The sequence below is a fragment of the Rattus rattus genome, chromosome 4 (genome assembly GCF_011064425.1).
Source record: "Rattus rattus isolate New Zealand chromosome 4, Rrattus_CSIRO_v1, whole genome shotgun sequence".
In the NCBI taxonomy this organism is placed as follows: domain Eukaryota; kingdom Metazoa; phylum Chordata; class Mammalia; order Rodentia; family Muridae; genus Rattus; species Rattus rattus.
In genome coordinates, this window is record NC_046157.1 from 29,921,890 (window position 1) to 29,934,606 (window position 12,717).

The following is a 12,717-nucleotide window of genomic DNA, read 5'->3' on the forward strand; positions in this document are numbered from 1 at the left end:
CGCTTCCGGGGGGCGGGCCTGAACGAGGAGCGGCCGGTCCCGCCCCCACGGGCCTACTTCTGTCACGTGTCCCGGGAGATTCGAGTCACGTGAGGCCTAGGAGGCGGCGGGGCTGTTGGGAGAGTGTGAGAAGAGGAAGGGGAAGCCGGAAGGGGTTCAAGTGGACCTTGGGGGACGAAAGACAGCTTCGAGAAGGCCGGGGGCTGCGCGCGCACCCGTCTCTCGCTCAGCCGGCTGGGCCTCTGCTGTCGCGGCCAGGTGACAGCTGGGCCGGGCCTCCGCGTGCCGCCGCCCCTCCCTCCCGGCCGGGCGGGTGCCGCTGCGGGATTCGATGCCAGTCGGGCACGTCCGGGGCAGTTTTTGACTCCCTGGCCCGGGTTGCGACAGTCTCTCCGTGCCCCATCGCTGCTCCGGTCCCAGGATGCAGAATGTGATCAACACGGTGAAGGGAAAGGCTCTGGAAGTGGCCGAGTACCTGACCCCAGTCCTCAAGGTAAGCGGGGAGGGTCTGACTTGCTCTGCACTGGCCGCCCAAGTCCGGGTTCCCAGCGTGGACGGGTGTTAGAAGGTGGAGGGACAGGACGCGCGGCTGGGTGCTGCCTCTTGGCTTGGGCTTCTGGGCCAGTGCAGAAGGCTTGCTGGCTTCCCCGCTTCAACTAGAGTGAAGCTCGGTGCCTGCTGTCTCCACCGATCATTCCTCAGTACCTTGGAGTGCTAGGCGAGGTGGTGCAGGAGGTACTAAGGTCCTGATATTCAAAGTCTTTTAAAGCGGTAAACTGGGTTAACCTTTGAAAAGATGACAGCTTGGTGGCTAGCAAGTATGGCACTTTTCCTTCCAAGTTTCATAGGAAGTTTTGGTTTCCGGGTGATCTAATTCCTAACTTCTTTAGGTTTCAGAGGAACAGAGTGAATTGTAACATGTTAGTAACTTTGAGCTAAACTTGTAGTTTCCCAAGCCTTTAAAGTTGCCGTAACTGGTTATTAATCTTGGACTTGTGTGATCCTCCAGCAACAGTTCAGCACACCCGATTGTATATTGTATAGATTGGAAACACTCTAACATTTTTAAGTGAAAAAGTTGTGATAGGTTAGCTGTTAACACAGTTGATTACTTGTAAATTTCCAGAGCTTCGTTTAGAGCTTTCTTAACACCTTCTAGGCTACATAGGGTAAATGGATTTTGCTTTGCAAAAAGGGAGCAGTAAATGAGAAGAAGATAATTTACGTAGTTTTTGTAGGCTACATAGGGTAAATGGATTTTGCTTTGCAAAAAGGGAGCAGTAAATGAGAAGATAATTTAATTTACGTAGTTTTTGTTCTGTATATAGCTTTCAGTTAGAACTTTACCAATCTTAGTGCAGGGGTGAAATCTGCTAATAGGCTGAGTAGGCTGTTCGATCTTTCCTTGTCAAGGGGGGGATGCTTTTCAATAATTATTTCTAAAATACTTTTGAAAATAATACATCTTTGGATCTAGTTTGAAGAGTTCGGAACAATTGTAAATGAGAATCTTGTTTTGTTTATATGCTTACTGTGACAGTCATTTTAGTTAAGATTTACTCTTCTATTTTGAGAATTGGAAAATAATTTCTACATTGGAATTAAATGCTTCTTTTGTATGTTTCCAGAATATTGTATCTGCCTAGGTTTACAGTGTTTTAATAATGTGCCATCAGTTTAACTTTTAGTCTGGGGGGGAGATGAGCAAAATACCTCTCAATTAAATATAAAATGGCTATTGTGTATACCATTTGCATTTTGTTAACTTGTAGAACTGTTTTTGAGGAATCAAAGATATATACTGTGTAGATGTAGATGGTTTGGAACTCATTGTGTAGCCCAGGCTAACCTTAAATTCTTAGATATCCTCCTAAGTTCTGAGGTTAAAGTGTTTTGCTGCCATGCTTGGAGGCAATGTGTGGCATATGTTTTTAGTATAAAAGAAAGCCGGATTAATGGCCCCTCCTTGTCACTCCTGTGAAGAGAATCCTTACAGATACCTCCTAGATAAGGGAAGGCAAAGAGAAAAAAGGAAATATCCAGAAAGACATGATGATGTTTTATTAGGAAGTGAAGGTTTAGAGATGGCATGCTTTGTTTAGATGACAGCTGTGTAGTAAAGCAAAAATCCTTATAGTGATCTTGAAGGGTTTCTTTGGATATTAGAAGTCCCAGTCTCCTTTATCTTGTGAGTACTTTGGCATAGCTTCTCTCCTTAGAATTCCATCAAGCAGACTTGCTTCTAGAATTTTTTTCCTCCCTTGGCCAGCAGTGCTTTTACTCCAAACAGCCTTATGGTTTGGCCTTTTGTCTATCATATGTGTGTGTGTATATATGTATGTATGTATGTATGTTTATTTCTTATTTCTTGAGAATTTCATACATGTGTACAATGTATTTTGATTACATCCATCCCTCCAGTTCCTTCCAGGTCACCCTCACCATATACCTCTGTCAATTTCATGTTTTCTTTGTAATTCTCTGAGCCCAATCACTGCTGCCTGTATGTAGGTTGTGGGTCATCTGTGTATAGGGTCATCCATTGGAGCATGGACAACCTACCAAGGGCCACAACTTGAAGAAAACAGACTTATCTTCTCATTGCAGCCATCAACTGCCAGAGGTTGGGAGGACTGCTTTGAAAGTATCTTTTGGAGTTTTGAGACTGATAAACTCAAACTCAGAGTGCCCATGATTACCTGTATAAGACCAAGCCAATTGAAATTCCATTGGGTTCTGGAGGTGCTAAGTTGAACCCCTAGTTGAGGGTTTTTTGGTTTTTTTTGTTGTTTTGTTTTTTAATTTTAATACTACCTCTCCCCTACTTAATGTTTTTTCTTCTTCCTGGTATAAAGATGAGTTTGATTTATTTTTCTGGCATATAGCACATTGTCTCCAATAGTACTGTCATATATTGGTAAATATTTATTGAATAAAAATATTAACAAATGGATTTTTTTTATTTTGTAGACTGTACCACAAAATCTTGTAAGTAGAAATGTGGAACAAAAATTAGTCAATAGCATTGTTGCTTCAGAGGAGAAAATTCTGTTAAAAGTTTAGTGAGGCTGGACATGGCCGTAGTGACACAGTGCCTAGAATGCCAGTGTTCTGAAGGCTGAGGCAGGAAGCTTTTGAATTACATACCAGCTCGGCCTGCATAACAAGACCTAATCCAGAAGAAAGTAAATCAAAACACGAGGAAAAAGTTATGGTGGAATAATGGGGAATATTGAATACTAAATGATTTCTTCTGCTGGTTTCTAATATAACTCAATTTAAATAAAACATTGTTGGTGAGGAAGTGGCTTTGTTCACCACACAGGGCCACTAAACATGTGCTCTAAATATTAGCATGCTTTTTAAAAACCGCACTGATCAGATTGTACTGCGATTTCTTGCAATGCATCTCCATTATACCTTTGTACATTATACCATTTGTCTTTGTTAGCAAGGACCAGTGCTATACACAGTATATCTAGGTTTTAGTGTTTTCTTTGTTTCATAGTATATTCTTCATTGTCTAGGAGGGGCAAATATTTGTCCCTAAGATAATTTTTAGTTGAGTGTGAACATAGTCTAATACTTTTATCCTTTCTGCCCTCTTTAGGAATCAAAATTTAAGGAAACAGGTGTAATCACCCCAGAAGAGGTGAGTGTTGAAGATACCCTAAAGCCTTTATATTGTTACAATTATTTTAGACTAGTGCCTTTTTCTCTTTATTAGAAAACATCTTTATTAAAACTATACTTAGGTAACTATAATAACTAGCTTAAGAGAATTTCTACTTCCCTTAGCAGATGATATTGAACATCTTTTTGTTTTGCTGCTGCTCATATTTCTCTGTAGTTAAACTGTGTGGAAGAGATGGTTGGGAAGGGGAGCTAAAAAGATAGCCGTGTGTACTGGTCTTTATTGCTGTGTGAGGATATACCCTGCTGGCTCTGGCCTTTGCTGTCTTGGCTCTGTTTAGACCAAATATATATTTTATGATATTGTGTGGAAACCATGATAGTGATTCTCCTGTCATTTAGCTTAGTTTTACATAGTCGACACTGAGTATTTTACCATGTTCTCACTTTGTCTGCTAAACAAATTGTGCTGAAAGTTAAGTACGGTTAGAACTGTGGGGGTTTACTTGCTCCCTATACTTTTTAAACTTTTCCCATAGAGCAGTATTTTGAATTTCACTTCTTCATTTTATTTGTTCAACAAGTTTGTATTATGATCTCATTTATAGTTCACCCCCCAGACAAACTATCCAGGGACTTCAATTTTATTAATAGTTATGTTTGTATTATACTTACTTGTTCCTAGTAAAAGCAACAGATTTATTTAAAATTGATCTCCAGTTTTCACTGAAAACATTCATTAGCAATAGAATCATATTCCTTGTTTTGAAAGAAACATAAAATAAGCTGTGTTATGTGATGAGGCTCTGGCTCTGGCTCTAAATTAAAAGGCTTTAAACCAGAGAATTAACTGATCTTTCACTTTCCAGTTATGGTGCTACTCTCCTCAATCAAGTTCATTTTTAGGCCTAATAATAATGGCTTACTGTACTGATCAGACATTTTTACAGACTTTTTAAAAACTGCCTTTATTCTTACTAAAGACATGAAATGTAGAAAGAGCCTATGGGGTGTGCTTTCTAGAACCATCTGTCTAATTTCTCTCACGTTAGGCAAATCAGCTAGCTATATAGGTCTAGGCATCATATTTACCCATGTATAAAATTATGGGTTTGGAATAGAAATTCTTTGAAAGGACTTACTTTGCATGGGTGTAATATGTTCAATATCAATTTTAAAAGTCAGTTTTGTTTTTAAGGATCTCATTAATTTTCTTCTCAAACAGGCATTGTTTAGCTGTGGCTTTTTAATTATCTGAAATCAAGAGCAAAGATAATCATATGCTGTGCTTGCATACTTTGCTGTATCTTTACTGTGTGAATATAACTATTTATTGGCTGCAGTTTTATAGAATCAATTTGTTTTAAAACAAATTCATCCTAACATGAATAAATTAATAGCCCCATTTAGTATGAATTTTCCCTTAAAAAAAAATAAGGCAAAACTAGCTTAATTAGGTATAAAGCATGTAATGCTAGGCTCAGATAGAGCTTAATTAAAGGATTGAGTTAAATTAGAATGAGCCGGAGGGAAGATAGTGGGAAGGTATGATTTGCTTGGGATAAATACTACATACTGAAGTGAGTCCTTAATTTGTTTCTTTTTATTTCTGGGCTCTTACCCACCAGTTTCCTGCTCTCTTTTTGTTTTCATTGAGAAATGTGGAAATATTTTTGTTTCAAAAGAGAGGCAGGGTGATACTGTATCTATTGGGGAAAAGCAAATGCAGCTATAACTAATTTAAATAGTGATACTGAATTAAAGGTTAGTTGAGGAATAGTGTTTGCTAAAATGCAAATATTGGTTGTATCTTGTTGATTACAGTACTAACCAGTATTATGTATTGAGAAACATTACAGAAGAATATTTACTATTGAGAAAGGTACTATAAGCAATTGGTGATTTGAAATTTGACTAACATGTTCTTTCACTTAAGTTTTGAAAGTAGTAATAATGGCTTCTGCTAATGAGGACAGACATCCACATGTGCTAATTATTGGTGCAATTCTGTGGGTTTCTTTTTTTCAGTTTTATTTCATAATGTTTTGTTATATTTAAATAGTTACTATCAAGAGACCACTAGATAAAATTAATGTCTTATGATTGAAGGCAGTATAATTAATGAATTTTCATTTTCAATAATTTCTTTGGCTTACATTTTGTTAACTTGTTACTGTGTGTTGATAAATTCCTGACAACCGCACAGCTAAAAGCAACACTTGGTTGTGGTAACCCCCAAATGCATTAAATGGAGAAGAAAGTTTATGTTTGGAATAATATCGCCGTATCTTAACTTTGGTGATTTATCACTTAATTAGGCTATTTTCTGAGTGCTTATGTGGCTGAATTTTACTCTCTCAATTGAAAATTGACTTTTAGATAGACGTTTTCAAAAGGTATTGAGAATATGAAGTGTATCCTGATTTTGTGCTGTGTAATAATCCACAAGTACAGAGTTCTAGGTTAGAAGTGTTGTGAAATAGAGGCAGTTGGGAAAGCATTTTCAAATCTTTCCAGTTGTTACAATGTAGCTCTGCCTAGCAGACTCTTGTTTTCTTTATTTAAAGCAGTTAGTATTCTTCAGCTAGATTCATGTGAACTAGGACATTTTTAAATATTAAATTGCTTTTTCCTGAGTCTAAATTTTTTTGTAATGAAAAATGAAAGCTTATATAATGTTCAGCTTACTCAGAATGCCCACGGAATCTTTTAGATCTTTTCTTTTTCTCCTCCTCTCCCTCTAAAATGTTTTTGGATGGGTCTCATGTATGCCAGGCTAATCTGGAATGTACCAGGTGGCTGACAAGACCCTTGAACTCTTTGGTCCTCCTGCTTCTACCTCAGAAATGATGGGATTACAGGTGTCTGCCACCAGATTTGGTGTGATGAGGTGCCGGAGATCCAGTGTGGACCCAAAGCCTGATTTTGTAGATGTTTTCAAAGTCAGTCTAGGACTTAAGTTCCTCCCAACCCTTCAACCCATGTTGTTTGTTACTATACTATAATTGTTTTTTTTTTAATGAATCCTTTTAAGAATATAATAAAACTGTTTTTCAATATTGGTTCAGGGCTGGGGGAGACACAGAATGCTTATTTAATATGCCCCAGGTTTGATTCCCACAGAACCACCAGAAAATTAAAAAAAGTATCTTAGAGGGCTAAAGTATTAAGATCACTAGATAGTGCAGAAAACCTGAGTGTGGTTTCCAGTAACCACGTGATGAAGCACAACCATCATTTCAGTTCCAGGGGACCTGTGCCTTTTTCTGACCCCTGCAGACATCAAGAATGCAAACATACATGCAGGAAAAACAGGATGTGCCTAGTCCTGAGTGACTTGATGTACCAGGGTTGGTTGGTACCCAGGGGTCCTCTGCCTTCTCAGAGGAGAAGAGATGGGGATGGGGGCTAGGGGCTATATGAAGAGGTCCTGGGAGGAGAGAGAGAGTAGAGTGATAAGTTTCCTGTATGAAAATGAGTAAATAAATAAATTAATAGAAAGAACTGAGAAATAACATAGGAGGAAGAAAACACTGTAATTTAATGAATGGGTTGACATTAGACCTGTATCTGTTTCTTTAAACATCTTCCTTGAGTTTCCAGTCCTTAACAGGACTCTGTCGAATTGCAAGATAGATTTTAACACTTGAGGTTCATTGCCTTACTTTTGGCAATTTCATATCAGGTTTGAAACATGATTTGATAATAAAACTTGAATTAAAGATAACAGTGTTTGCTGGGTGTGGTGGTGCCTTGCTGGGATGCAGAGCAGGTGATAGGCCAGTCTGTCTACAAAGCGAGTTCCAGAACAGTCAGGGATACACAGAACACAAAACGAGATGATAACAATGTTTATTTTTTTTCTTCCAAAATTGAGGTTTTACAGGTGCTAAACAAAACTTTAAGTTTATTAATTGAAAACCTTCAGGTTGATAAAGCAGGCTTTGTGCTTTTTTCATTTTAATTGATTATTGATTCTCAGAGTTACCCAGGCAGGGTGATCAGTTTGGTATTTTGCCATCCTGTACTCAGTGATGTTCAATGTATCTTTTCCGCTTTTTCCATATTCCTTGCAATCCCTGCATAGTTTGTGGCAGCTGGAGATCACTTAGTCCACCACTGTCCAACATGGCAATGGTAAGTAATGTTGAGTGAAAATTGGAAAAGTGATGAAGCTTTAGGGTCACAGGCAGTTTGTAAACTGGTTAGCACATGAAAAGTAGGATGATGAGAGACCATAGCCTTTTTCATTAGGTTCTTCTACTAAAACAGTGAAATGCGGGGTCGGGGGAGAATAGGTGTCATGTATTTTACTTTGCTCTGTTAGCACAAAGTGTGGACACTCAAATCCACTTAACTTCCTTTGCTAGTATTTTCTTTGTTCTCCTTATGTCTGATTTGTGGTTCTTTTAAAAATATTAGGAGTTTTATAAATTTGAACATTTTATGAAGAATGCAGAGATTTTATGGAGGTTTTTTTTTTTTTTTTTTAAGACATAATGCCTGAACTTTAACATCACAGGTGAATGTTTAGGTCCTGCTTTGGAAATCACCTGGGACTAGCCCATAAAGAATTATAATTAATTTTTTCACTAACATTACTTTTAAATACTAAAGTAATTTAACACAAATATGCTTTAGAATGAATAAAAGTTTATTTTTAGTACTAATAGATGGTTTTTTTCTAAACTGTTATTTCAGTAGTGGCTGAACCGTTTTGTTTAGGTCATAGTTGTCTATATAATCAACTGTTTTCATGTATATGTTGTATAAATGTTTTAGCATGGATCTTCTTGTTAATGTTGCTTTTAATTATACTTGAAAGATACAGTTCTAATTGTTGGATTCTAGGATGACAAGGATGTAGTTGGTTCTAGTTTCCTTTTTAGCTAAAGAATTTAATCACCTGAATTATTTTAAACCTGTTTTAGTTCCTTTCAGCTTTGTTTTTAACTGTACCTGAAATAGTTGTCACTGGCTTTTATCATTTGCTGTGTGTCTTATAGAGTATTACCAAGAAATGGCAGGTTGCCAGCTTAATTTATTTATATGTGTACATGTCCGTAGTTTTGCTCTAAAATTTAAAAATCCTTAGAAGCTCTCTAATGTGTTCTAAATTTCTTGCTATAATTAGGATCTGGTGTGTATTTATCCACATATCTCCATCCTTTTCAAGGCGAATAAGTATAGAAAAAGGATAACACTTACTTGGTTAGAAGAACTTATTTGATTTTTCTTTAATATGATAGATCTATATTTATTTATTAAAGGTTTTTGTTGTTGTTGTCTTAAATTATCTGCATAGTTAAGGCGTTGCAAGTATAGCACAACAAGGGGGAGTTGTGTATAAATACCTTTTAACGGGTATTAGTTACGATTACTATATTTATAGATTTTTAAAAAATTTGTGTGTGTGTGTGTGTGTTTGAGTTCAGCATGCCAGGGCATGCATGTGGGGGGTCACAGGATAACATGTGGGAGTCATTTCTCTCCTACCTCATGGATGCCAAAGATTGAACTCAGGTGGCTACCACTGAGATACTGGCCAGCTTCACTTTTATGAATTGTGATTGTTGAAATAATTAAACTGTAACTGAGAACCCAGTTATACTCCATGACAGGGCCTACATTTTTGTCTGAATTGCTGGGGCCAAGGAGTAATAATTTTAAAGTAGTCCCAGAAACAATTATTTGCATGCTGATAATGTTTGTGTACATAAGCTATCATGGTTTTAACTCCTTCCTCTCTTACAACTTCAGGCACCGGTGTTGAATCTGATAGTTGAACTTATTGAAAGATCATAAGGTTTATACATAATATTCCTGGCTTGATCTTGTTCTCAAATCTATGGGGTTTAAATTGAAGAGGCTTGAAAAGGCAGCATAACTTCAAGTTTTGTGTTGATACTTGTGAGGCACCATATGCCAGCTCATCCTGGCCAGGTCTAGTAGATGGAGCACAGAAGACTGAGCAGATTCACAGAGAGAGGTGCCAGCGCACTGCGAATCACTAGCAGTTGGTCCTGACTCATAGGAGGAGTGGGTGAAGAAGAGTCCTGCAGTCACGTGACTTGATCCTGGCTCTGCCAGCCTTGATTACTGATTGTGAGCACTCTGACCCTTCTAAATGTTAGCTTTGTCATTTATAAGGTGGCAACAGTAATGGTAGCCTTAAAGAATGTATTGATAATGAATAGCTCATGTTGGAGCTGGAAGTCCTGTAATTACAGGCTGTAACAAGATTTTGTTGTTTGCTTTTAAGTATTATTTTCAGTACTACCATCTTTGATTTAGTACCTTTAGTTTCGATTTTAAACAACAGTAGGAAGAGGGATTTTAAAAGTTTTTAGTGTATAGTCATCGAACGGAGGGATAGGTTTTATGAAGAAGTTTTTTCATGTAGCTCATATTCAACCACTACCCCCTTAGCCTCCCCAACCCATCCCCACTTGTAGGGAGTAAGGGACCTTGCTAGTTGTCTACTTTGTGTGTAATATACAACTTTTCCATCCCTTGCCCTTATCTCAAAACGAGCAGTACTTTGATATTGACTGAGAGGTGGTATGATGGGGTACATTATGAACGAGCTGCACTTTAGTTTTGTTTAGAAGCAAGTGTAATAGTTTCCTAGTTCTATTAGTCTACCATTTTAGCCTAATATTAAATACAAATTCCTTTTGTCTGCATCTTCCAATATATTTTACTCATGTTAGTATATGCTTTTCTGTGCCCTTATTTAACGGCAGACTTCCCTAACAGTGCTAAAACAATTTCCACAGAAATACAGCCTTAATAGTCTTGAGATTTTCATGGGATATCTGTTACACATTTGACTTTTACAATATTTTGTATTTTTGTGCTTTCCACTGTTTTTAAAGGGCTACAGGGGAAGAATTGAAAGTGAAGGCATATCTACCAACAGGGAAACAGTTTTTGGTAACCAAAAATGGTAAGAATTAAATCATTGCATGCATAGTATATTGAAATAATAAAGTCCAATTTATAGTAATTGATAACTAATTTATGTCTGAAGTTCGGCTTCTTGTAGATGAAAATATGAAATTTTCATGAAGATTTGGGTTTTTTATTCCAGTAATATTTTCTGATTGATTTTTATCTCTTCCTTTTCAGTTCTTTTTATCAGAAAGATCTAATTGTCATGATAATGGAAGAAGTTCTCAGGAAAACTTAGGTTCCTCTTAATAGTTTTTTAAGTTGATTCTATAATTACAATATACTTAGCTGTTTGATTTTAATCTTTAGATGTGAATTTTTATGGAATATGAAATTGATTTCACCTTTGACATATAAAATCTTAAGATTAAAGATTTTATTATCCATTGTGCCATCAAAAGTTTACCCACAGGCACAACAACTGTTTTAAAATAGAAATCATCTTATTTATGAAATTAATTTTTAAAACATCAGAAGATTGTGGTCTTAAAATAATCATGTAACAGTACATTGACTTCTGTTGTAATTTAACCTAAACTTGGAAGGCAGATAATATGTAACAAACTGCGGTTATTGCAGTCATGTTCCCATGTGCATTTTCTTGCATATATGCATGAAAGAATGCTGTCTGGGCTGCATAGAAAGTGCAAGGCCAGCCTGAGCAGTACTTCAATTCCAATGATTAAAATTCCTACTTGATCTCAATGGTTAAAAAAGGCAAAATGCCAGCTCTATTGTAAAGGGCTTACTCAGCTCAAAGCCCTGTGTTTGATACACAGTACCAAAAAACCCCCAAACAAATCCAGGTGTTCTTTCCTACGGTGTATATATTTTTAAGGTTGATAATTTATATTCTGGTTGTTTAATCATGAATTTGATGATATCTTGAGCATAATGTTTATACTACATATCAATAATTTTAGGTTTATGAAATAATTGTACTTGTTAATACAACTATATGAAAAATTTGGCACCTTTATTAGGAAGTAAAATTTAGCAGATTATTTAATTTTAATCTGTTTATCCTTGGTAAATAATTGGAACTTAAATAAGAATTATGAAATTCATATTGACAGTTATTTTAGCCTTGCATTCCAGAGGTCACCTCTACCACCCTTCAGTGTGACAGGTGGTGTTTGCATATTCTGAGACCAGAGCCATTAGTGTGAAATATTATTTATTCATTACTTTGCAACTGAGCACCATCATATGGCTTCAGCCAGCTGTTCCTCACAGATCATGGTAAAGGAAGACAGAGATGCTCATACCAGAGCCTTTTTACTTGTCTTCTGATAAAACAGCCTGGGGAAGGATTAATGGGACTAGATAATGATGTGTCTATGGGCCGAGTGTAGCTCTTAAATTACCAGTCTCATTGGAAGGGAAAGGTTTACTTAATATTTTTCTTTTTAAGATAGAAGCCTTCTCTTTCTAATGGACTTATTATTAGAGGGTTATATACTAGTAATTAAATTTGGCTTTTGTTTGTTTGTTTTAATAGTTCCATGCTACAAACGGTGTAAACAAATGGAATATTCAGATGAATTGGAGGCTATCATTGAAGAAGATGATGGTGATGGGGGATGGGTAGATACATACCATAACACAGGTGAGAGGTGTACAGAACAACATGTATTTAGCTTAAATATTTTTAAAGTTTTCACAATCTTGATTTAAAATTTTAAAAAGGACACATAAGGTACAATTTTGTCCCCAAAGACAAAAAAGGAAAGGTAGTATCTGCTGCCTCAATTGCAATTTGAAATATTCACTTATTTTCATTATTTCTAAATAGAAGAGAAAATAAATTCCATACAAAGTACTGATTGTGCATATGCGTTTGCTCGGAATCTCTTATGCTAAAGCGGAGAGGAAGTGGTAGGTTCAGCATCATCTTAAAGCCATTCCATCAGTCCTTCTCCTATCTGTTTCACGTTGTTAGCCCCTCCCCCCTCCTTCAGAGACTTAAACGCTCCTCATTAATTTTCTCGGGGCTGGAAGTTACAGGTAGCATGTCAGTAGTGAATTGCCTGTTGACTGTCTAGAATGATTATTTAAAGTGTGGTTTTCTCTGAAAAGCTGGAGAGATACTTTATTTTCTAGTTGTATTTTATTTTAGAAACACTATCC

General features: G+C 36.8%; 1 protein-coding gene across 1 annotated transcript in view; it reads left to right on the forward strand.

Moving 5' to 3' along the window:
* The first annotated feature begins 69 nt into the window (after positions 1 to 69).
* Positions 70 to 12,717, forward strand: part of Atg3 (autophagy related 3) — a 28,155-nt gene continuing 15,507 nt past the window's right edge. Inside the window, exons 1-5 of the mRNA XM_032900240.1 lie at positions 70 to 493; positions 3,611 to 3,652; positions 7,721 to 7,770; positions 10,512 to 10,582; positions 12,089 to 12,196. Of these exons, the coding sequence (XP_032756131.1) occupies positions 422 to 493; positions 3,611 to 3,652; positions 7,721 to 7,770; positions 10,512 to 10,582; positions 12,089 to 12,196 (343 nt within the window). The 5' untranslated portion in view covers positions 70 to 421. The remainder of the gene's footprint in view (positions 494 to 3,610; positions 3,653 to 7,720; positions 7,771 to 10,511; positions 10,583 to 12,088; positions 12,197 to 12,717) is intronic.